The following is a 23,971-nucleotide window of genomic DNA, read 5'->3' as shown; positions in this document are numbered from 1 at the left end:
GTTCGCAAATCTAAACTGAATATGGAACCTAACTACGTTTGCTACAATCATGTGATTTCCAGAGCGACAGAAATAGACGTAAGTACGAAATCAATTTTACTGACTGCATCCGTTGAATAGCGGGTGTTTTACTTGGAGACTACGAAATTGGCACAGGACCTGAAGTCGGTTTTGTAGACCACGGCAAACTTCAATAGCTGCATATCAATGACCGCAGCGCTTTCGCGATCCATGCTCATTTTGCGTTGTGCATGGACACTATGATTCACACGTACTACTCGAATAGATGCTCTAGCAGCATTCTCCACCTCGAACAAAGTCAGGACTGTGCCAATATGGGGTACAAAGAACCGCTATTGTGCCTCATACACACGTGCCGCGGGACCGAAGCTCTCTGCTACGACCGAAGGTTAGAAAGTACGGTAGGCCGCCATCATGGTATGGATCATACCGAGTTGCACTGCCTTAATGATGTTGGCGCTCAAGAGAGTCTGCGAGAGATCCGTTATCATCAACCCATGGACAGACCATTGTGAGAAGTCATTTCCCACTCCGAAGAATGGAAGAATTCTATCATGTTCGAGATTGACTCGAATTATGACACGAGCACTTGAGCAGGTGAGCCTAGCATTTATAGCGTTGTGCGACATATTGTGAACCCACTGATTCTGCATATAACAGCAAATAAACAAACTACCATGTATGGGAGCATTTAATCAAAGCCGCTGTGCACGATGACACACACAACGCTAGGCCACGAGCACTGTCTCCGTGTCTTGAAAATGCGCGAACCATCATTCTGACGAGCATCAGGCACTGCAGATAGTGCGTGAGAAGAGCCAAAATAATGTCTGGATGCACGGTTTTCCATACTCAGGAAAAACGTCCATCTTGTTCGTGATTGCGGACGAAGCACAAGGACGTCTTTCCGTAACTTTTTTCTTCTCGCATAGAAACGCGGATACAATGATGTGCGATGGTTGTATTATGTTGTGCCAACCCGGGCCCCTGCCTACCAGTTGTTGCATTCCCGTCGGTCAAAAGCGAGATCATCGAAACCTGACAACGTCACTAATGATCCTGTGTATGGGAGTCTACAACATTCTCTTGCGCGATCGAAGAGAACACAAGGGTACAGGTATGCGCGGAGGGCCATTGTGCATGTACATACTACCGTCGACATAAATATAACGCTGTTAGCCGACCGTCGATCCCCATTGATATGATATCACGATATGTGAATCTAAGCTGAGTGCGTTCGATGCCATAAGATTTACAGATGCATATGTCTTTAACCTAGCCCCTTTGCCCGCTCGTCATACCCTCTCTTTCCCCCGCCTCCCTCTTAACATATCCATCAACGTCCTCGCCGCAGAGCTCTCTCTACCACCCTTCCTAACCTTATCCCCCACCGAAGGCGGATGTATATTTGATCTTCCCGTGAAGACAACAGAGAAGAGTGCATGCTCCCCTCCATCTCAGTCCCACTTTCTCGATCCTTCCCCTCGTTCGTGTACCAAGCGCAAGTGAAAATCGCCTCCCTCACTTACCATGCGAATTCCCAACAGGAGCAGAGCGTGCTACGACAGGCAACGTTTGCACGGCTACCGCAGGAAACGAGAACCGTTTCTTCTTCCTGGCTGTATCTTCTCTCTTTTCATGTGCATAGGGCTCGCATTCGCGGGGTTGTCTTGTGTCTTGGGCGTATGTCGTCGTGATCTTCCTCTTCTTGGAGCCCATCATGAATTTCCCCCCCTTCGCCGTGGCACACATCCGCTCCCACATGCATGCTGTCCACCTCACTAGTATTACTCACCTCTTTAAATTCCGGCAGCTGACACATTTGCTTGGAGCACGGTCCGGGTGACAGTGAATGACATGCGTCCTAAACATTTAATATAAGGCCGCTTTGCCGACAAGTCTCCGCAGCTATTTTGTGTCTCCAGTGTCATCCAATGATGAGCTGGAAAAGTGATAGGGCCCGATATCGAGAATGACCTATTGCTATGTCAAGATAACCTCCACGCACAATAAACAAGGATTCAAAAAAAAGGTGAGCTCCAAGTTTGTGCGAGTGTACAACTTGAAGATGAACTTGCGCTCTCCAACAACTCTCCAATATATCGGGCTGTATGACTGAGCATCGAGGAATCATCGAGCTCAAGCAGAAGCGTTCGCCTGTCAGTAGTGGTGACATGAACATCATCTATAAGCATTAAAGTAATACTTCATAAACCGGAAACGGCACGTTCCTAGCTAGGAAGCACTATTCCAAAAAAACTCTAATTCAGAGTTTTTAGATCACTGTCAAGAACCTCGCAGAAAAGTAGACTCATGACCTCGACCTGCCACTGATGCTCGCGCCCCAACATCCCGATAGGAAAGGCGATCACAGTGAGATTACTAGGTACAACATGTCCACATAGAGATTCGATCATTACAAACAATATCAAGGGGTCGCAGTCGGTGGTGGTACGGTGACCACTAGTTCCTCGCCGATTCTCTTCCCTCCGTCATGTACATCTTGAAAATGAACGGTGATGTCCTCGCTAATGAATACTCCTTTTTTATCACCATTGGGAAGCTGTAATCCAAGTCCTCCGCAATATGTCGCGATGATGAGATCAATGGGATCAGAAAAGTTGAAAAATGGATCAGAAGCGTCGTCAGATGGATCAGAGGCCTTTCTTCTCTTCCTTTGGATGAGGCTGTACCAGGCGGCTGATACGGTGATGATCCAGATCACGGTGATCATAAACAGCAGAAAGATATACGTGTAGGCTTGGCTTTGCCAGCCGTAGGTCGTGATATACATCGTGCCGCTAGTTGACCTTGTCATATTCGACGGAACTCCCGAAGCAGAGTATCCAGAGCGAAGTTGCTAGATCCAGTTTTCAATAATATTTACCGAGTGCATGAAGGTCGCTTACAGTAGAGGCGAACTCCGTAATACCGCGCCAGTAATCTTCCTGCAAAGCAGTCAGTCATGTTGATATCAGAGGAAGCGGGAACAGTCACCAGTTCGCTGTGCATGACTGATACATTGTCGGCACCGTATGCGGCCAAAAAGTTACCAATTGGATTCGTGGTCATGCCTTGGTTTGTCGTCGCTTGATAAGCCATCACAGTTGAGATGTACTGAAATAAAGGAAGACCTGGACTGCTTGTTGATACATTGATCCGATCGACAGATATGATGCCTCCATTATAAGTGACGTCGACTGTGGTCAGGTAGGGAACGACCTCGCAAACGGTCGTTGGCAGAAAGCTGTAGTCGTTCTGGCCATTCATAAAAACATCTGCAAACAATTTACTCGCAAGACACGGAGGAGTATAAAAAAGGCCGTACCAAACTTATATTGGTCGGATGTCATTGAGCCTGGACTGGGACATACAACAGTAGGGAGAAATCCATTGATTGTAGTCCCCACCTGACCGCTCACGTTGCCAACGGTGAAGTAGTACTGGCCATTCGTATCTGGAGCTGATTAGTTGTGAACGAGTTCATGGCAGAGATGAACGTACTTCCGGAACAATTCGCAACGGCTTGCCACTCGTAGAACGTGATATTCGGTCCTACCGTCGATATTGGGTAGATACTAAATGAATTTTGACTGTGGTCGATTGGCTGGCATGAAACATTTGCTGTGAGACCCTGTTGTGTAACAGTATAGTTCTGCGCAATGCCTATATCGCGTCTGTTTGGTCAGTCGGGATTGGTATTAACCGGTACTCGTCCCCCAGAGAACGCCAGGCCAATGGCAGAGCCCGGCGGTTTTGATGATCCAGAGTACTCCTCTATTGCAGGAAGAACTCCACCTTTGGGATTTCGAATGAGCCCATCATCTTTAGGTGCCGAAGTACTCACCAGTCGACTGATTGTATGAAACTCCGTTGAAGCTGAACATACTATTCGTTTGCACACCTTCTTGAATATTAACCGCAGCAATACCACTGAGGAGAGTCAAGACATCGATGTTTTGAAATGCATGTGTTTGTGCTAGAACGGTTCCCGTTGAGCACCCCAACTATTGCTGGCCATTGAAATTGAAACAGCGACATACCAGTGGACGCTCCCGGGGCATTGAGGTCCGTATTCAACAGGTTTACGAATGCAATAGATCCCAAGTCTAGTTCCGTTCCGAACATTGCTACAGGCCATTGGACAAGGGTGGGAAGGAGAAAAGTGCTCCAACTGTACAAACCGGCGTCAAACATATCTCCGTTGAGTTCATTTAGAATGGTGCAGACCTCGAATCCAGATATGTAGACATCAGATAAACCGCAAACATGAAGGCCGACGGCATGAGGACCCACAGCCTGAGGGCCGACCGCCAGAGGACTGACCGCCTGAGGACCGACCGCGTGGGGGCCAACGTAAGGGCCGACTGCGTTTGGGCCGACGGCGTGGGATGTCTGTGTTTCCATGGCCATACGAAGCTCAAGCTGCTCAGCGCTATTGCGATGTGAAGATCGAACAGTGACGTGTCTTTCGACCGCCCTGAGAGGCAGTACCAAAGCGCTTCTTTAATAGCAAATGCAGAGATGCTGTGCGACAACAGAAGGGTAAGATTTCGGACTGGATATGTAGAGGAAGACGCACAAAGAAGTAATGATCGATAAGGTGGTTGAGGTCAGCGTGACTACCAAGGTCAGCACGGTCGGATGCTCTACGATCAGATGAACGATATGATCAGGTAGTACGAGAACACCTGCGCGCCAGACTTCTATGATGAATATCCATGCGCAAGTCCAGATCGCGGTCTGGCTGATCATGGCTGCGATGAGCCACTCCCGGCCAGTAGGACTCAAGGACTGTGAGAGAAAGCGTAATCAACAACACTGCCAGAGAATAAAGGGGATTGGCTCACAGAGTACATTTCGAAAGTAGAAGCGCGGAATGATGATAAAGACGTCTGTCTGAGATCTTAAATATTGCTGCAGGGTCACCTTATTAACTCGGTGCATGTGTACTACGGAAGGCGAGAAGTAAGCAAGCGAATTAGGTCTGGGTACCCTGCAATCACCTGTGTGAAGAGGCGCTAGTAAGAAGCAACGAACCATCGGACCTCCTTGCAGAAATGAAGAGGCTGCTCGCTCGCCACCTGCCAGTGATTGACGCGCTAGTACACGCTCCGCGGGTGTGCTGGGTCCCAGAGTGCTGCCTTCGTAATCCATCAGAAACGTATCTCATCACAATAAACCTATTACTGCCTTGTGTTTCTCGTCAACACACCGAGATAATTGGCACACCCATGCTGAAAAGGAAAGAGGAAATGAGGTCTCGGTAAGTTCGAGCAGATCAATCGGATGTGAAAGAGAGAAAACAACGTAAACTCGAAGATGGGACCGACTCGTTATGTACTAGTAACCTAGACTGGCACTCCAAGGTAGCACATCATATGAAGTACTACTTAGATTATGCCTAGCACGAATCAACAGGACTCGAGTCTCGACTACTGTATTTGGAAGCCCAACCGCGCAAGAGCGGTCCCACCGAATCATCAACTCTCAGTCACCGATCCTGTGGGGACAGTCGAGATAGTTTTGCGCTGCCCTTAGAGTCTTGACTATCTCTAACCCTTCGGAAGAGGAACTGCTATATTTACTATCTAGAGCAGGGTGATATCACGGTGAGCGTGCATAACTTAGACGTGACGCATGCTGGCGAGCTCGGCTATAGGTGAGCCTATCCTTACTATTCATTTGGCCTTCATAGGCGCCCGTCGATCGAGACCTTCAGCACGCAAATAGGCAGGATCATTGTGTTATCAGCTGTCTGAGCTTCAATGTTGCATGCTACTCAGGGTACCAGTGATCGATTGATCAATATTCAATGATGACAGTGCCAGCAGCTGTCTGAGCTCAGATACGATGCTTTTACTTTCCTGGTTCGCGGAACTTTTGCATCGCGTTCCACATGCCCGGCTTGATGGCACAAGAGGATAGCATGAAAGCAGGACCGATGTGTTCGTGTTATTTTACTGGGATCATTTAAGACTACGGTCAGTGCATCAGGAAAACGTAATTCACTACAGAGTGCTACAGAGCGCTCTGTAACTCTGTAATGAATTACGTTTTCCTGATGCATATTCGGTCTAGTGTTCATGCTAGGTATGCCACCATTCAGCGCTTGTATCGCCAAAATCAACATGATGCCGTGATAGATATTTGATCCGGCTTCAAGACCCTTGATCGGGTGAAGTACTGCGATGCGAAATCGAGCAAAAAGCAGAAGCCCTCGATTCTGACTTGCAAACCAGTATTACGCACGTAGTGACGTGACTACTTGAACTTATCAGGAAAGTTCCAGTCGTTGATAACGTCGGTAGTATTTTTTTTCGAGGCGCTCTTGCTGCAAGCTTGCATAAATCAAGGAATTCTATATGAAATAATGCAGTCACCGAGCTAACACAGCCCTAAGCATTTTCAACAAGTGTTCGCACTCTCTTTGCCTTACTGGGTGCCTAAGGCGTAACGGCTCCGCCGATGACACCAGAGAAATCAGACAAGAAACAGAGTGGGCCGAGGTGGAGAAAATATGACTAACCTTGATATCTGTCACCTTGTACAACTCAATCATTCGGCTATGGTACCAAACCGATGAATGAAGATATGGTAGGTACTAGGCATAGAGCGAAGGGGCGGAATTTTATGTAAGTGAATCTTGAGACTGAAGTTCTGTCGTTTAAGGTCCCATCCTGTGACTTTCTTATTTGGTACATGTCACATTGTGTAACGGAGCCCCCGCGTGTCCCAAGCCCGACCGGTTTTTGAGTCGTCATTCAATTCAATATTCAATTCTGGTGGTCACTCATCGGCTCAGGCCACATTGTGCACACGCGTTATTCCTGATGATATGCTGAACCTCCTAAACTAGGTTAGGTTTAATGCTGAATATAGTTCAGACGGTGACCTGAGCCTTAGCTTAACCGTTCGTCTTCGAAGTTCGCTATCTCCTAGCGTTTGAGCGCTAGATCTCTGCTTGCGTCTGTTGGTGTGCTGACTCGAGGATACACTGTTGTTGTCGGTAATGAACTACATCATCGATTCACGGTTCGTTTCCATCGTCCAGCACTCATTCTATGGCTTCTTCCTCATGTTCCAATAGTGCAAATGCTGTGTTGATCTCATGGATTCAGGACCTTCGAGATCGTTATCGATGTCCCGAGTCTGAGATCCGAGGTGCGAGCGGTGGCGCCCCCGTAAAATTGGCTTCTAGATCAGCAGCTACATCAATGTTGATGCCTGACTGGGTGCTGGTGTGCATGTGCGCATGACGCCAATAAATTGGCCTGCCGCGGCCTTCTGATGACAGTGGTAACGAAGATTTGCTCAAATCTTTGCCAGTGCTTTTGAATTATGTCTATTGTGAGATTGCAGCGCTTCAGAGCCTAGGCCGAGTGCTACCACGCAGCGACACTACAACAAAGCCCGAAGGACACTGAGTGGTTGACTAAGCTACATTGCTGCTACCGTGCCCCTTGCCTAGGGGTTCTCTATTCCAACATAGGCAACATGGGGAACAATAATAGATAAGAGGTGATTTTGCTGCAAAGTGCCTTCAAAAGATTCGGAAGCGGAGTTGCTCTGAGCTCATCGAGAAATATTACTATATAAGGTTATTAGAACATCTTTTGCTGTGATCCCCTATAGTTTGACATTCTGCCAAACCGGCTGGAGAATGGCAGACTTCTGCCCACAACACTACTAGTACCAGTTATGGTGTTATTTATCACTTGCGTGTTCTGCAGCCGCCGTATCAGAGAACTCATGAACCGCAGATATTGTCACATATGCCGATATATGATCATATATAGGAAAGGCTTTCTTTATATTGGAATATAAAGTCATATAAAGCCATGTATAACGTCGGAAGACCACCGCAATCAACGTAAAGTACCCTGGGTAGACTCACGAATTCTCTGATTGGCGCCCGCATGGGCACCGCGCGGTGCACGTTTATGAACTAGTAAGAGCCGCTGCCTCGGTGTGTGTTTTTTTTGGTTGGCGCTTGTGCGTTGCGCAAAGTTCGTGTTTGCAGGAAACAGCTGTGGGATATTACTTTTTAACAACAAACACGTGTAATCACAATTATGGAAGATGCTAGGTGATACAATAATCACTAAAATGGTGTAGTCTATACTACCTGCCACCAAGTTGTTGAACTATAACGCTCACCTGGCACACGTGTGTCCATCAAGACAGCATGGAATCCAAGTCTCGATAAGGTTTGATATCTGTAAAATACGGTTCTTCCTAGACGGCCCTGTGATTGGTCCACTGCCGAACACTCATCAGGCCCAGACCGAGAAAGCCAGAAGGAGGACAAGGCTGAGATGAAGGGGACGAGGATGATAATGATTACCAGGCGAAAAGATTGTCGGGTGAGTCAGAGCTTGTACCTTGAATTCAGCATCAAGCATTACACCTCATGAAGGACGAGTGCAGAGGCCCTCGATAATGCCGCTGAGCTCTCTGAAGATTGGAGCTACAAGTGCCCCAAAATTCTTCGGGTCGAGAAGACTTGTCAATTCGGATGGACGAGGGTTGAACGGTTTATCTTGAGTCCCGTGGTTGCCGTTGGATGCAATCATGGCGGATCAGGGCAGTTCCTGGACAACGATCATGAGACCTAGAGAGAGTATCAGCTGCCAGTGAGCTGTTGGCTGTGTCGTTGGGTTCAACCGTTCAAGTCGGAGGACAAGTAAGGCGTCGCAGCCTCCGAACATCAAAGAGTTAATGCCACTAGCACACCAACTCAACATCTCATTTGTTTCATGCCACTTGAGGATTGGGATCATGTCTTTCGGGCAGGTTTTCTCGCCAGTGCCATGAAGTCGTTCTTTGTATGCAATTTAGAGCACCTTTCCTCACAGCTCAGTGACATACTACGCAGTTATGGGGGCACGGGCTTCTTGCAAAGGTTGGCACAATGGCAATATCACTTCATTCGCAACTGATCTTTGACTTGGCATGTGAGTCACCTCAAACTTATCTTGAGTCTCGACCGAGTATTGTTCGAGGTTGATTCTTGTCGGCGAGTCGTATCGAACGCTCATGTCACTCGACGGCCATGCAGCGAACTTATTCTATTTGTTATTCTAGAATTTGCAAGTGACACTACAATTCCCCTCTATAGACACAGGATGACGGCCCTTTCGCACTGGAATGTATTCTTACCATTGCATTCTCGTCGGTCAACAGCGAGATTGTCGAAGCCTGATATTATTGATGATCCTGCGTGTGGGGGTATACGACATGCTAAGAATAAGGAAAGTTTCGAGCAATCGAAGTTAGAACACAAGGATACAGGTATGCGCCGAGTCTGTGCATACCTCTCTGCGGAGGGCCATTGGGCATGTACACACTGCCGTCACTATAAATGTGAGAATTTCTCACAAAAACATCTTTTGAATACTCACTATGCCATAAAATTCAACACAAGCACCAATATTTTGCAGCCGAAGGGCAATCTAGAGCTCGCCTCAAGGCTACACCTCCATATGTGTGCACGACTCAAACCCTAACGGCAGCCTGTGGGTCCGAGATATTAACCGAGTCAGCGCAAGTGCTTTACTGTGTCGATGCACATTGGCCAGTTATGACGTAAATTTCAGATGATTTGTGTATCATGATCCGGGCTAGGGTGCACCACTGCTCACCTGGAAGACCCTTTCTTCCGACTCCCGGTGAAGGGTTTGCCCATGCGTGTGTGGTGCTGGAAGAATTTGATTGACGCCTGAGCGGAAGCGAATGGACCCTTCCCTTGTGCGCTTGTAACACCTGTGCTGTGCCATACCCCCATGCGCGACCCACCTGGTAGATGGTGTTATAAACTCGAGTGGACGCCTGGGTGAACACCAGCTTCCTGCTACCTCTGTTCGCCTTGTGCAACGGTCGCGATGCACCTCTTTTCATATTTTTGGCTTTTAATTTCTATCTGGTCATGTCTGGCTGCAGCTCCCCCAAGGACGATCTCCAAGAGAGGTAACAGCTCATTTGTGAGCTCTAGTGAAGATGGATTTTCTGTCAACGGAAGGTAAAAGTAATTCATTTGATCAGCATATGGTGTACAAACACATTGCACTGTAGCTCACTTCGATTCGTCGGGACCAACTTGTACTGGCTGCCGACATTGGAATCGAACGATGACATCTGGAATGTGCTGAAGAACATATCTGACACCGGTATCAAGGTCATCAGGATTTGGGCATTTAACGGTTCGTTCATCGTCTATCTACCAAGGTTCGCGATTTTAGTGTCTTGATTGACAGACGTGGAAATCATTCCGGGGAGTGGAACGTGGTTTCAGTTGGTACAGGACTGCACTACTACAATCAATGACGGTCCAAATGGACTGCAGAAACTTGATACGGTGGTTCAAATGGCAGAACAACAAGGGCTGTATGTTATCATGTCACTAACGAATAACTGGAATCCGGTACCTGACATAACATCATCCGGCACTCCATCACGTGATGTGCTTATATCTGACACTTCTCCGCGTAATACTCTTTCAAACGACTATGGTAAGCCAATACTGCACTTGGTGTTCAATCAGATCTTGGACCAATCGTCGTTTTTACAGGCGGTATGGATCTATATGTCCGCCAGTTCGGGCTTCAGAACCACGACGATTTCTACACGAACGACAAAATCTTGACCGCCTTCCAGAATTACACCAAGCAGATCGTATTGCGCTATCTCAATAGCCCTGCTGTCTTCAGTTGGGAGCTTGCCAATGACGCTAGGTAATTCACCCTGTGTATCTACTGCCTTGGAACATGTCCCTTATGATGTGTCAGGTGCAACTCGACCCTGCCCACTAGTCCAACGTGTACCACACAAACCGTCACAAAGTGGCACGCTCAGATGGCTGAATTCATCGCGTCCATTGATCCCAACCACATGGTCTCCGCTGGGTAAGTATCTTACGGTGTCGTTTCAGGGTTGTGATTCTCGATTCAAATTTTTGTAGAACATCCGGGTTCCAATGCACAGATTGTCCGAAGTTGTACCCCATTACACCAAGAGCTTCGCCTACGCCTACGCCCTCTCCCGCACCTGGCAAGAAGCGCAGCAGAGTCACCCCTTTGACAGAAGAGCAGATCATCAGGCAGCGCGCAGGAACCTTGAAAGAAGATGGGGTACTGATGAAGAGTCGCTGGGCATCTACAGGTGTTTTGGTCAATGTCATCTAATTGTGATGTTTCTTATCATTTTTCAGCAACGCGAGAAGTCTCCAGCTCGATCTGCTCCACAACGGATGGTTCATATGGTGTCGACAGCCAGGACATCCTTAACATTCCCAACATTGGCTTCGGTTCTTTCCAAGTATTTCCCGACCAGAACACGTACGCTCCCAATGACCCAAACCTCGACGCCGTCCACAACAAAATTAACTCGAGTCTTGCGTGGATCCAGCAATCAGCTCAGTTTGCTGCTGCGTGAGTTAAAGTCTGGCTCAACCAACGGCTAACTTACATTTTTTTCAGCGTTGGGAAGCCTCTTGTCCTCAGCGCATTCGGTCTAGTCACCCAATCCAATTTGAACAGCTACGTCCCGTTCAACATGACTTGTGCTCCCTACGCATCTAGTGCAGGTAACATTATCGTAGTTTAACGGTCGACAACCATGTACTCACATTCTTATCCCCGCAGCGGCTATGGGTGTCACTGCAGCGATTATGGACGCCACTACGACGACAAATTTTGCCAATGACACGCAACAAGCACAGGGTTACGGCTCGTTTTTGCAGAGTGCGTAATTACGGAAGTGACAATGTCCGATCATGCTAAACTCTATTGCAGTGGGCAACAGCGCTGGATTGGGAGGCTCCATGCAATACCAGGTCAACACTTCTCTTCCTTATGATGCATTTGATTGACGTCCGTTGTAGTGGGGCTCGACGGGCATTACCCAGCCGGGCACTGCCATCCAGTTAGACACAACCAACTCCTCATCACCAGCGGCAGCAACGGGGGATTCACCTAACGATGGTTACTCCATGTACGCACTACATTATGACATTAATAGACACCATTGCTCACCGAACCTCATAGTGCTAACAGCACAGCCGTTCAACAAATCCTGCAGCAGGGCGCGCAGGCGATGGCTGTAGTTTCATGAGGGCTGCTGATTCTTGTTTGCTATTTTTCCTTTTGTGTATCGGTTCCTTTGCTCCAGAGACAATGTTTGTTTTTGTACCACGGCTCTCCGTGCATACCAGGACCCTCAGATTAGCCTATATCTGTTTTCTTTTTTTTGTCACTCTGCTCTCGGATTTTGGTTCTCATTTGAAATTTTCTGGTTACACAATTTACATTGCCGGCTGATATTCTTTCTTGTTCAAATGGCTAAGTCGCTCCTGCTGACTGATACACCGAAAAAGATTCAATGGCGGCCACCACCCACAAGGTAGCGTCCCAAGGGCCAACTCAAAAGGAAATGCCTCATCTCGAGCTGATGTTCAAGGATCTTGAGAAATCGGTGGACGAGATAGCATTCATCCGTAATACCCATCTCCTCGTCACTGGTTCCCACGACAAGAGTGTTCGGGTGTGGGATCTACACAAATCTGACAGGGGGCAGCGGAGCAGTTCAAACATAGCTCGAATCCTAGTATAACAATTTGAATGTACACAACTGACAATAGCAAGGTTCGGACTCAAGCCCACACGCGAGTCGCATTCAAATTCATCAAAGTACTGGTACGTTCCTACCTAGGAAGCACTGTTCCAAAGAGCGTCTAATTCAGAGCTTTTAGATCAATGTCAGGAACCTCGCGGAAAAGTAGACTCGTGGCCTCGACCTGCCACTGGGCGTCGAGGCTAGCGCCCCAACATCCCGGTAGGAATGGCGATTACCGTGAAATTATTAGGTGCAACAAATCTAGTAATTCGATCATTATGAATAATATCAAGGGCCGCAGTCTTTGCCAGAGGTTTCTAGACCACAGTGACCAGTCTCTTGCTGATTCTCCTTCCCGTTTCGTCAGGTACATCTTCAAAGCGAACGGTAATGTCCTCGCTATTGGCTGCTTGGTTTCTATCACCTTCGGCAAGCTGTGATTCAAGTCTTCCACCAGATGCTGCCATGATGAGATGGATGGGATCAGAAAAGTCGAAAGATGGATCGGAGGCATGGATTTTTTCTTGGATGAGGCTGTACCCGGCGGCTAATAGGGTGGTGCCCCAGATTATGGTGATCACTACAAGCAAAAGAAGATACGTGTGGGCTCGGCTTCGCCAGCCGTACGTCATGATATACATCGTGCCACTCGTCGACCTTGTCATATTCGACGGAACTCCCAAAGCAGAGTACCCAGAGCGAAGTTGCTAGATCCAGTTTTCAATAATATCTACCGAATGCATGAAAGTCGCTTACAGTAGAGGAGAACTCCGCAATACCGCGCCAGTAATCTTCCTGTAAAATAATCAGTCTTGTTGATATTAGAGAAAGCGAAAACAGTAACCAGTTCGCTGTACATGACTGATACATTGCTGGTACCGTACGCGGTCAAAAAGTCACCAATTATATTGTTGGTCATGGCTTGGTTTGACCCCGCTTGATAAGCCATCACAGTTGCGATGTACTGAGATAAAGGAAAATTCGGACTGCTCGTTGATGTATCAATCCGATCGACAGATACGATGCCTCCATTATAAGTGACGTTGACTGTGGTCAAGTAGGGAACGACTTCGCAAATGGTTGTTGGCAGAAAGTTATACTTGTACAAGCCAGACATAAAAATATCTGCAAAGAGATCACTCCCAAGACACCGAGGAATATGACAAAAGCCATACCAAATTTATATGGGTTGAATGTCGTCGAGTTTGGGCTGGGACATACAACAACGGGGAGATATCCCTCGGTGGCATTGTCCATCAGACCGCTTAGGTCGCCAGCGGTGAAGTAGGTCTGTGAGTTTAAATCTGAAGCTGATTAGCTGTGAACGAGTTCATGGCAGAGATGAACGTACTTCCTGAACAATCCACAACAGCTTCCCACGTGAAGAACGTGTTATTCGGTCCTGGCGTCTGTGTTGGGTCGACAGTAAATGTATTTTGACTGCGGTCAATTGGCTGACATGTAACATTTGCTGAGACACCCTGCTGTGTAACAGTGTAATTCTTCGCCATTCCTTGAGTGCCTGCATCGCGTCCGAGGTGTCTCCAGTCAAAACTGGTATTAACCGGTACTCGTCCACCAGAAAACGCTAAGCCAACGTTAGGACCCGGTGGGTTTGATGATCCAGAGTACTCCTCTATCGCAGGAAGAATTCCACCTTTGGAATTTCAAGTAAGCCCGTCATCTTTAGGTGCCAAAGTACTCACCAGTCGACCGATTGTACGAAACTCCGTTGAAGCTGAACATACTACTCGTTTGCACACCTCCTTGAATGTCAACCGCAGCAATACCACTGAGGAGAGTCAAGACATTGATGGTTTCAAACGCAGGTGCTTGTACTAGAACAGTCCCTCTTGAGCACCCCAACTGTTGCTGGCCATTGAAATTGAAACAGTGACATACCATTGTTCGCGTTCACGGCATTAATGTCCGTATTCAACTGGTTTACAAATGCAGCAGATCCCAAGTCCAGTTCCGTACCAAACGTTGTCACAGGCCATTGGACAAGGGTGGGTAGGAGCAAAGTGCTCCAACTATACAAACCAGCGTCAAACATATCTCCGCTGGATTCACTGAGAATAGCGCAGACCTCGTATTTAGAAATGTGATCAGCGCATAAACCGCCAATGTGAGGGCCGAAAGCTTGAGAGAACTCCATCGCAATACCCAGGTCGGTCTGCTAAGCGCAATTGCGGTGCGAAGCTTGAACAGTGTCATCGGCCCTGAGAGGTGATGCCGAAGCGCTTCTTTGACGGAAAATGTGAAGAACCTGTGAGGGTAAGATTTTGGACTAGATATGTAGAGGAAGACGCACATCGAAGTAATGATCGACAAGGTAGTTGAGATCAACGTAACTATTAAGGTCAGCACGGTCGGATACTCTGTGATCAGATGAACAATATGATCAGGTAGTGCGAGAACATCTGCGAACAAGATTCCTCCGGTGAAGCCCCATGCAAAACCCATGATCACAGTCTGACCGAAGATGGTCACGAGGAGCAGAGTAGTAGGACTCAAGCGCTGCAAAAAAGCTTAATCAACGAGGCCCTGGAGAGTAATGGAGGTTGACTCACAATTTTGACAAAATTTGCAAAGTGCATCTCGAAGGCAGAAGCACGGAATGGAGGCAAGGGCGTCTGTCCGACATCTTAAGTATTGCTGCAGGCGCCATTAATTCGGTGCCTGTGTACCACGGAAGGCGAGAAGCGAACAAGCAAATTAGGTCTAGTAGATATCCCTGCCATAGTGACCTATGAAGAGGTGCTAAAGTAAAGAAGCGTCGCACTTCCTTGCAGAATCGAAGTGCTTACCACCTGGTTGGTGCGCTAGTACATGGCCCGCGGGTGTGCTGGGCCTGGGTATCGCCTTCGCAATCCATCGGAATATGATGAAATACGGCTCGAACAAACCTACTGCCAGATTCTTGGCAACACGTTGGGATGATTTAGCGCGCATGCTGAAAAGCAAAGGGGAATTTGAAATAAAGTTCAACGTTGAAAAGTTACGTGGTCAAAGAACGAACGGGAAGAACACGTAAAGGTTAGACCTCAATTACACCTGCGTTCCGTGGCGTGCGCATTGTGCGATGCGTTTCTGAACCAAGAGCTACTGTCACGGTGCACATTTTTCTTTGGCTGGTACTTGCGCTTTGCGCAAAGTTCGTGTTTACAGAACCACTGGAGGGCTGCTCAATCCCAAACGTTTGGACCCGAGCAAGTTACGACAGTACTGATTGTTCGGCCGCATCAGTCGATACAACGTTCAATTGCAACGTTCAACAAAGATTACCCGTGCACTGATCAGACTTCCAGCAAAGATCTCTTTAATTTCTCGACTTGGGTGGGATTTTTCTAATCGCCATAAATATAACGTTGTTAGCTGACCGCCGATCCCCATTGGTAACATGATATGCCGAGTGCGTTCAATGCCTATGATAAGATTTACAGATGTGTTTGTCCTTGATCGTAAACTAGCCTTTTGCCTGCTCGTCACGCCCTCTCTTTCCCCAGCCTCCCTCTTAACACATCCATCAACGCCCTCGCCGCCGAGCTCTCTCTACCACCCTTCCCAACCTTATCCCCTCGAGAAGGCGGACGTACATTTTGATCATCCCGAGAAGACAACACAGAAGAGTGCATGCTCCCCTCCCTCTCACTCCCACTCTCCCTTTCTCCATTCCTTCCCCTCGTTCGCGCACCGAGCACAAGCGAAAATCGCTTCCCCCACCTACCATGTGAATTCCCATCAGGAGCAGAGCGCGCTACGACAGGCACCGTCTGCACCGCAACCGCAGGTAATGAGAACCGTTTCTTCTTCCTGGCTGTATCTTCTCTATTTTCGTGTGCATAGGGATCGCGTTCTTGGGGTTGTCTTGGGCTTATCTCGTCGTGATCTTGCCCTTCCTGGAGCCCATCATGAATCTCCCCCCCTTCGCCGTGGTGCACGCCATGCACCTCCTCATGGTATCTCCGATCATTAATCCTCGACGCCCGTTCCTCAGCCACAGCCCCCAAAGAAGTCGCCACAGAACTAGCCACGCTCCCACCCCTCGCATGAACCTCGAAATCCTCCAATATATCGTGGTAGCTCCGTGGGCGCGGGCGCGCGGAATGGCGGATACGGATCGGGCGGGATATAGGAGCGCGGAGGGTTGAGGGGGTTTCTTGGTGTTGAGAGTCTTGGTCTAAAGTGGGGATGGCATAAGAGTCTCTATCACGCACGCGCACAGTCGGCGAGTCTGTGTCTTCGTCTTCATATATATCGTCTTGAGCCGTAAATCGGGAGGAAGAAGGAGAGAGCGTGGTAGGAGATAACGAGGGGGAATCGCCATCAGTTAATGAGATCTGCGGGAGATTACGGGCAGGACTAGGTGTGAACCCGCGCTTGCTTGGACTTGTGCTGAGCTCGCTTTTGGATGGTCCTGGGCTTGCGTTTCTTCCAGATGCATGGCCAACATGCAACGGATTGGCGCTCATGCCAACATTTCTCTCCACCCCTCGCATACTCGCACTAGAACTCAATCTCCTCCTTGACGGACTCGCACCAAGCGCAATCCGACCCCTACTAGGGCTCAACGTCATCGCCATCAACGCATCAGCACTACTACTCCCTTCAGTGGGGATAGGCGTAGAGAGCCAGGCTGGGATACCGAAGAGGGTTGGGGATGGACCGGTGTGGTGTGAAGACGGATTCGCTGATAAAGTGGATGGAGTACTAGAACCACCGGTGATGGAATGAACGAGAGGAAACGCAGCTTCGTAGCACTCGTTGCATGCGCGTGCGGGTTTCGCTTTGGTGTTTTTGCCAGAAGGGGATTGGGAGGATGGGTCAGTGATATAGAATGTCTGGGTTTGGGAGTGTTAGTTTGTGGTGGGACCAAAGGATCAACAGTAGCGAAAAAAGCGAACTAACGACAGAGAACAGCGTAACACAACTGAATAAAATGCAAGACTTACCCGTCCAGAACACTCAGCGCACACAACCTTCCCACAAAGCCTACAATGATGCCGTCTTCTCCACATCCCTTCACCACCTCCAGCTCTACCTTCTCCCCCACCATTCCCACCTGCCTGTGCACTTCCCTCGCCGCCCTCGCCCAATCCTTCTTCGTCCGTGCCTTTCCCCCCTCCATCTTGACTGACACTCCTCCCCCACTCAAACGAGGGAAACGACGGCAAAGAGAAAGACACAGACATCGCAAGAGGCACCGTAAACTTCACAAACCCAAACGGGCGTGCACACCGCATACATGTGTCTGTCTTTGCATCTGGGACCCAGACCGGGGGTAGGAATGGCAAGGATGCGCGTTGGGGTCGGGCTGAGGGAGGAAGCCCTTCTATGTGATTTGGAGTTGTTATATTTGGTGCCTGCTGAGATGCTGAATCGGGGAGTTTCTGCTGTTGGGTATCCGGAGTAGGCTCTTCGGGTCCTTGGATCTGAGACACACGTTCATCACCCTCCTCAGGTTCATATGCTTGCGCCCACAACACGCCACGCATCCTAACACCCCGGAGCGCAACCGACGGATCGCGTGCCAGAAGCGAAGATCGGGCCTGGCGTAAAAGATGGAGAAAAGTATGCAGAGTAGTATCGTTCGATGTCGAGGTTAATGGAGTTATACGACGAGTGGTCAATGCAGATTCCGAAGCAGAGGACGAAAGACGCTTCGGTGACGGGGACTGCGAAGGGACCGCATATACTGCGAACGAGCCTCCACGGCTCAACACCTCCAGTCGGGGCGGGTGATGTGACGGATCGAGCACCGCCTCGACATCGACGAGGGATAGATGGTTCTTGTACGTGTATGTATGCCGCTCGTCGCTAGCGGTAGCATCCGCGGCAAGAGTGAACCAGTGGGAATCACGCAGAGTGGACGGTTCGAAGTCTAGCCATACCAATATGTCGTCGAATAGTAGAAATTCGCATATGCGATCTCGCCTGCCTCTTCCTATAGCTGGGCCTTCTATGGCCACACCGCCAGAGTCTATCACGAGAGGAGTGCGGAAGATTAAGGTGCGGCCTGGCTGGACGAAGTGTAGGGTAGGCGGGAGGCCGAGGGTAGCGCGTTGTAGTGCGAGGAGCGCGAGTGTGTGCGCGTGCGCGTTAAGAGATGCATTGAGGGATGACGTTACTGGTGGTCGTTTAATTTAGGGACACGGACTAATAAGCAAGACTCGCCTTTCTCAACGAGGGTAAGGACCTTCCCTAGTCTATCCCACTCTCCCTCTCCTTCCTTTTCTCGTTTTTCTACGTTTATCAATTCCCTGAGCAACAACACATACCTTGGGCACCTTTGGACGATGCTCAAGAGCCAATCCGTGAGTTTTAGCTGCCCGCAGCGTGGATCACGTTCTTGGGTTCGTATGAATGTGGCAAATGGCGCAGGTGGACGGGCAAGGAAGGATATAGAAGTTGGAAATGTGGTTATAAATGGGGTGTAGAGAGATAGGTAAGGAAAATGCGAAAGAAGAAGTGCCGAAAGGGGTGCTGGGTTGGGATTTGGAGACGGATGTGGAACATCAAGGTGAGACACAGAGGGATACAGCAGCGCAGTTAGCGCACTAAAAAATGCATGATGAAAGTTCCAAATGTCAATAAAATTTGAGAAAACGGTATTCAATTCCGTGCGTGTAAGAAGCGGACGGGGACTTTCGAGCGACACTATGATCGGTGTCAAAAAGTGCTGCACAAAGGTCAGTTCACCTCAATCTAGCGCCATTGTTACTCACATCATGCACGAGATCCAGTCCCTGCACATAACTTCTTTCTGTATCCCAAAACTCTCTTATTACCTTTGTTCGTTTTGCCTCTCGTGCTATATCTGCTGGTGTATTAGGTGTCCTGGAATGTTTGCGGTTAAGTGAACGACGTTTGGGGCGCCTGATGACCGGCTCCTCGGGCAAAGAATCAAATGATGCAAAACTGGCGACGGATTGACGGTGTTGGGCGGATAAAAGGTTCGAGCTTGGTACACTTGGTAGTGAGATTCGTCGGAATGGAAGATGAGTAATTGGGGCAGCTGGAAGATTAGTAGAATCAGTGCTTGGAAACGAAACTCTTGGTGTCATGGTCGTTGCATTGGAGAAGGAGCTGCGAACCAAGCTGGAATAGCCTGGGACACGCCTTGAAACACCCACCACCCGACCCGTCTGCTATGAAATCACTGAAACCTAAACTTGGTTTGTTCCCGCGGCTTCAATTAATCTAAAGACTCTTAGATGACAAGCGTTAATGGCATTTTCCGGGATAGAGTCTTGAATAATCTTGTAGTTCAAAACATAAAGAAGGGAATATCACATTGCTCAACATGTAGGACCTAACTATGCTACTATAATTTGCTGGCCACGATGGTGCAATATCGCAACAAGGTTGCAAACTCCTCATGGTAAACCAGATTTTCAGAAATCCATAGCTATATGCCGATAACTCGAATTTCTCGTAGTATACATAGCCATCTTCAGCAGGAGCAGAATTATGTCCTCCTATAGTTCCCACGGCTACCATGTCAAGGACTCATGAGTTCTCTGATGGCTGCCGACCTATCCTAGTGGGGCCGAGTTTTGAAAAACACGCACTACAATCTCATATGCAACACACTGTACTAATAGACATCAGATGACTGGCTGTTCGCGAAATGATTGGTAGGTAAAATGTAGTAATTATGTACAGCATCCATGTTTTGTCCATCATGCGTACTGCATGCGATGTCATTTGACGGTTCAGAAGACAGCACGTGTGGGAGCATCGGGATCGTTTGTATGCCATGGTTCGCTAACCAACTCTCAGCTGGAAATTGTGATACTGGCCTGGTCATCAGTGACATCTCCTGAGATGCAGTAGGTGACAAACACACCTGCAGGATAGAAAGTAGAGGAGTCAGCGAGACGAGCAGAGTTCAAAACCGCAGCATGTTCTGCAGAAAGAGAGCGGTGCTCTCTATCAAGCTGCCTGAGGGTCTCGGTGGCTGCGCTTGAGTCAGCGAATTCGTCAGTCTCATTTTTCAAACCTACAAACCTCTTCTCAGAATCTCGTATCTTGTGGAAGGCCTCTCATTAGTTATTTCTTGGACGACCTGTCGCAGTTGTTGAAAACAATCTCTCTCGCCTTCACGGTATGGTCGCTGTAAGTTCGCTTTGATGCCGCCGATGTGCGGCATGTAAGTACTAGGATATCTGATATATCCTGATTATCGATGTCAGAGACGTTCAAAGCTGGACGCACGCCGCACACCCCCGTGACGCCTATGACCCTGCACCCCTACTAAAAACGGTAATCTTAGATAATCGTCGGACTTTGGACTGTGCATTCACCGTTAGTGTTGTGGGCAGAACTATTTTGGGGTAGTTCTGCCGGCAGAATTGGCAGAACTTGGCAGAACCATGTTCTGCCAGCGTGGCAGATGGCAGAATCGAATTTTTTTTGTGTCCATACTACATTGATGTAAGACCACTCGATAGTAACATCAAGTCAATATTCCAAGTCCCATCTTCATTTGCATCATGATCTGTGACCATAATCTCATCCTCTACTGCTGCAGGCACTAATCCCTCGTCAACATGCTGCAATTCTGCAAAGTTGAATGCATTCCCTTCTAAAACTTCCCTCCCATCCACATCCCAGTCCGACAGAAACTCTGTGTCAATCATTTTTTCTGCTTTGCAAATATCTTTGAGCTGAGCAAACTCAGCATCAATGTCATCAAGTGAAATTGATTCAGGACCTTTGAGATTGCAGTTGGTGTCACTGGAAACTGCTGTGAGCGGAGGAACAAATGCAAAGTCAGTCTCGAGCTGCTTGGCAACATCTGTATCAATGCCTGGAAGTTCAGTTGTATGCATGTGAGCGTGATGATGTTGTGTTGGCTTGCTGTCAGCAACATTTTTAAGGTGAATATGATAGTAAAGGTTGGCTCATATCTTGCCAAGTGTCTGGAACATGTTGACAGTCTCTCCATCAATGGATATTCCATGTATGCTGGCCTTGGCCAGTGATGCAGCATTTTGCCTGCCTAGCATATTAAGAGGAGTGACAATGATTTGAATGCTGCCATCACAGAACAGCAAAGGTAACCAGAATCCAAGCATTTTCCCCATTCCAGTGCCCACTATGCATATGACATCCCAGTCCCCTTTGAGCAGAGTCTGGGCAACTTTGAGCTGCCACAAACAAGGCTTCATGCCAAATTTTTCAAGAGAGCATGACTGAATGTCAGTTATTGATGGTATCTGCTGATTGTTAGAAGGATCTTAATTAGGAGAAGGCACATGTGCAGCCATTTGATTGTTGCTATAGCCTAAGATTATAACCAGTGTTGTACTTTACAAAAATGCTCAACATATCTAACCCTACATCCAGTCTTAGCAAATAAAATTCACGTTCCACTTCACTACCCACAGTGGCTGACAATGTTGACAAATGTTATCTTCCAGCCACTGGTGAGAGTGAGGGGAATTAGAGTTGGGCTGGGTTTGAATTTTTGTTGTAGCATGTGATCCGACTGTGCCCCTCCACACTCGAACCAGCAGATGGGAAGGAGCCTGTGCATTAGCTGCCTTCGCCTGTATACGGTATTGTTTCAAATCACGAGTCTTGTTTGCTGCCCTGTACAGTGTTCCTTTGCCCATTTATACCCTCGCTGTGAGTTGTACTGTTCAATGTTCGTCCCACTCAGGTATTGTTTTCCCCCTATTGTTTCTGCATGCCCCCGCACCTGCTTTTATGTCGCCACAATACCTACCACTAACATCATACACTATCGTATTATGCCACAATGTGATTCTTACCAACATTATATTTGTCTCTGATTTTTGCATACATGAGGTCACACCTGTTCTCATCGGCACCTGACCATAAGCGATTTTTGGGTATATGGAACTTTAATAATAACGGAAGTGCAGAAGCGAGGAGCCTCGTTTTTAGGGCGTCTATGGAAACAAGGAAGGTTCAACTTGATGCAGTGGAACAGATACATGCACTCTGCAGCCTACTGAGCAAAAGACCCACAATCCCTCCAAAGTTCACCTCAACCGCACTCAAAACCATCAACCTCCAGTAAAATGTCGAAGCTCATTCCAATCACTACACCCCTGCGAGAGTTCAAAGGCCATGAAGAATGCGTAATGGCAGTTGCAGTGTTCCCTGATGAATGTTGGATGGTTACAGGCTCATTAGACAAGACGCTTTGTCTGTGGGACTTGAAGACAGGTGTTGTGTTGAAGAAGATGGGGGGGCATAACAAGGGGGTGTCGAGGTTGGCGGTAACACGAGATGGGCAATTGATAGCAAGCGGTTATGAGAACGGAGAGGTCCTCATCTGGCATGGAGAAACTGGCAAATCACTCACCCAACCCCTCAAAGCCCACTCCGGTTGGATCTACTCACTGGATTTTTCTCCCGATGGAAAAGTATTGGCCACTGGTTCATATGATGGAATGATGAAACTGTGGAACACCAAAACCTGGGAACTGCAAGGAGATCCAGTTGAGTGTGTCAGTGATGTCACCTGTGTTTGGTATTCGCCATCTGGAGAACTCCTTGCCATTGCAACAAACGCCAATGTCGAAATTTATAATCCAGGCACGAGGGAATTTGTTGCATCCTTCAAGGCTCACACATCATGGAACTTGACGCTTGCCTGGACGCCTGATGGCACTTGTCTTCTCACAGGCAGTGACAACACCAATCCTACCCTACGTGAATGGGATGCACTCACCTGGCAGCAGGTCGGTGATCCTTGGATTGGCCACTCTCACTATATCCATGCCATCGCCGTTAACCCTACTGGTACACTTGTCGCATCAGCATCTTATGACGGTCAGGTCCGTCTCTGGCGACTCTCAGACCGACAAACTATTGCCACATTCAAGCACTCGTCTTTGACGATATGCATCACTTTCTCTGTGGACGGCAAGCACATTCTCAGTGTAGGTCAAGATAAGATGATCTCAGAGTGGGCAATACCCAACAACATCAATTCAAAGGCATGTTTCTATTCATTACTCATATACCACAATTCGAGCATGCTTCATGCAGATTCTTGCCATCCGTGATGCATGCATAGATGGAGACTTGTCTACCGCCGAAGAACTACTCATGCAAGAGCTCGATGCAGATGCTAATGACTATATTTCCTACGCCAATCACTCATTCATCAAGGCACGAAAACATGACTGGGACCACGCCCTTTGGGATGCAACCAAGGTGAGTTATATGCACTGATCATGGTCCCGCTAACTCAACGGTGACATAGTCCATCAGCATTCAGCCCTCATTGATAGGTTATATCTCTAAGGGTATTGCCCTTTGCGGAACAGGCCACATCCGGGATGTGAGGGCAGCA

At 48.2% G+C, this 23,971-nt stretch overlaps 10 protein-coding genes across 10 annotated transcripts; 3 read left to right on the top strand and 7 right to left on the bottom strand.

Annotated features, from left to right (window-relative positions):
• Positions 1–128: 128 nt before the first annotated feature.
• Positions 129–1,785, bottom strand: BJ212DRAFT_1299362 (uncharacterized protein; the record flags this gene model as incomplete). The annotated part of the gene is made up of 4 exons (XM_041332858.1): positions 129–325; positions 452–668; positions 746–816; positions 1,551–1,785. The coding sequence occupies 4 exons, from the start codon at positions 1,783–1,785 to the stop codon at positions 129–131; spliced, it is 720 nt and encodes a 239-aa protein (XP_041193627.1).
• A 664-nt stretch (positions 1,786–2,449) lies between these two features.
• On the bottom strand, positions 2,450–4,880 carry BJ212DRAFT_1480436 (uncharacterized protein; the record flags this gene model as incomplete). The annotated part of the gene is made up of 11 exons (XM_041340086.1): positions 2,450–2,881; positions 2,931–2,969; positions 3,019–3,299; positions 3,350–3,478; positions 3,526–3,676; positions 3,728–3,819; positions 3,869–4,000; positions 4,065–4,456; positions 4,516–4,548; positions 4,604–4,815; positions 4,872–4,880. 11 exons carry the CDS (start codon positions 4,878–4,880, stop codon positions 2,450–2,452), a joined length of 1,902 nt encoding a protein of 633 aa, XP_041193626.1.
• Positions 4,881–8,689: 3,809 nt separating this feature from the next.
• BJ212DRAFT_157065 (uncharacterized protein) lies at positions 8,690–9,718 on the top strand. The gene is made up of 2 exons (XM_041342047.1): positions 8,690–8,926; positions 8,984–9,718. Exons 1-2 carry the CDS (start codon positions 8,781–8,783, stop codon positions 9,528–9,530), a joined length of 693 nt encoding a protein of 230 aa, XP_041193625.1. The 5' UTR covers positions 8,690–8,780; the 3' UTR covers positions 9,531–9,718.
• A 187-nt stretch (positions 9,719–9,905) lies between these two features.
• Positions 9,906–12,132, top strand: BJ212DRAFT_1480435 (glycoside hydrolase superfamily; the record flags this gene model as incomplete). Its single annotated transcript, XM_041340085.1, has 12 exons — positions 9,906–10,042; positions 10,096–10,223; positions 10,278–10,532; positions 10,592–10,754; positions 10,809–10,925; positions 10,982–11,181; positions 11,231–11,450; positions 11,499–11,605; positions 11,664–11,762; positions 11,814–11,854; positions 11,903–12,012; positions 12,066–12,132. The coding sequence occupies 12 exons, from the start codon at positions 9,906–9,908 to the stop codon at positions 12,130–12,132; spliced, it is 1,644 nt and encodes a 547-aa protein (XP_041193624.1).
• Positions 11,982–12,466, top strand: BJ212DRAFT_1351514 (uncharacterized protein). The gene is made up of 2 exons (XM_041335535.1): positions 11,982–12,012; positions 12,066–12,466. Exon 2 carries the CDS (start codon positions 12,129–12,131, stop codon positions 12,336–12,338), a length of 210 nt encoding a protein of 69 aa, XP_041193623.1. The 5' UTR covers positions 11,982–12,012; positions 12,066–12,128; the 3' UTR covers positions 12,339–12,466.
• A 303-nt stretch (positions 12,467–12,769) lies between these two features.
• BJ212DRAFT_156982 (uncharacterized protein) lies at positions 12,770–15,707 on the bottom strand. Its single transcript, XM_041342033.1, has 11 exons — positions 15,444–15,707; positions 15,207–15,383; positions 14,948–15,153; positions 14,723–14,902; positions 14,536–14,666; positions 14,340–14,471; positions 13,985–14,290; positions 13,809–13,937; positions 13,478–13,758; positions 13,390–13,428; positions 12,770–13,340 (listed from the first exon to the last, which is right to left on the bottom strand). The coding sequence occupies exons 2-11, from the start codon at positions 15,231–15,233 to the stop codon at positions 12,951–12,953; spliced, it is 1,821 nt and encodes a 606-aa protein (XP_041193622.1). The 5' UTR covers positions 15,234–15,383; positions 15,444–15,707; the 3' UTR covers positions 12,770–12,950.
• BJ212DRAFT_156981 (uncharacterized protein) lies at positions 15,708–19,851 on the bottom strand. The gene is made up of 4 exons (XM_041342032.1): positions 19,362–19,851; positions 18,811–19,315; positions 17,589–18,763; positions 15,708–17,477 (listed from the first exon to the last, which is right to left on the bottom strand). Exons 1-4 carry the CDS (start codon positions 19,698–19,700, stop codon positions 16,122–16,124), a joined length of 3,375 nt encoding a protein of 1,124 aa, XP_041193621.1. The 5' UTR covers positions 19,701–19,851; the 3' UTR covers positions 15,708–16,121.
• A 237-nt stretch (positions 19,852–20,088) lies between these two features.
• BJ212DRAFT_1351506 (uncharacterized protein) lies at positions 20,089–20,855 on the bottom strand. The gene is made up of 3 exons (XM_041335534.1): positions 20,647–20,855; positions 20,486–20,596; positions 20,089–20,433 (listed from the first exon to the last, which is right to left on the bottom strand). Exons 1-3 carry the CDS (start codon positions 20,786–20,788, stop codon positions 20,234–20,236), a joined length of 453 nt encoding a protein of 150 aa, XP_041193620.1. The 5' UTR covers positions 20,789–20,855; the 3' UTR covers positions 20,089–20,233.
• A 207-nt stretch (positions 20,856–21,062) lies between these two features.
• BJ212DRAFT_1299357 (uncharacterized protein) lies at positions 21,063–21,470 on the bottom strand (the record flags this gene model as incomplete). Its single annotated transcript, XM_041332857.1, has 1 exon — positions 21,063–21,470. One exon carries the CDS (start codon positions 21,468–21,470, stop codon positions 21,063–21,065), a length of 408 nt encoding a protein of 135 aa, XP_041193619.1.
• A 72-nt stretch (positions 21,471–21,542) lies between these two features.
• On the bottom strand, positions 21,543–21,852 carry BJ212DRAFT_1501071 (uncharacterized protein; the record flags this gene model as incomplete). The annotated part of the gene is made up of 1 exon (XM_041341582.1): positions 21,543–21,852. The coding sequence occupies exon 1, from the start codon at positions 21,807–21,809 to the stop codon at positions 21,543–21,545; it is 267 nt and encodes an 88-aa protein (XP_041193618.1). The 5' UTR covers positions 21,810–21,852.
• Between the last annotated feature and the right edge of the window lie 2,119 nt (positions 21,853–23,971).

Source organism: Suillus subaureus (genome assembly GCF_016647635.1).
Source record: "Suillus subaureus strain MN1 chromosome Unknown BJ212scaffold_14, whole genome shotgun sequence".
Classification (NCBI taxonomy): Eukaryota; Fungi; Basidiomycota; class Agaricomycetes; order Boletales; family Suillaceae; genus Suillus; species Suillus subaureus.
Note: the sequence above shows the minus strand (reverse complement) of the source record. Positions and strands in the feature narration are given on the sequence as shown.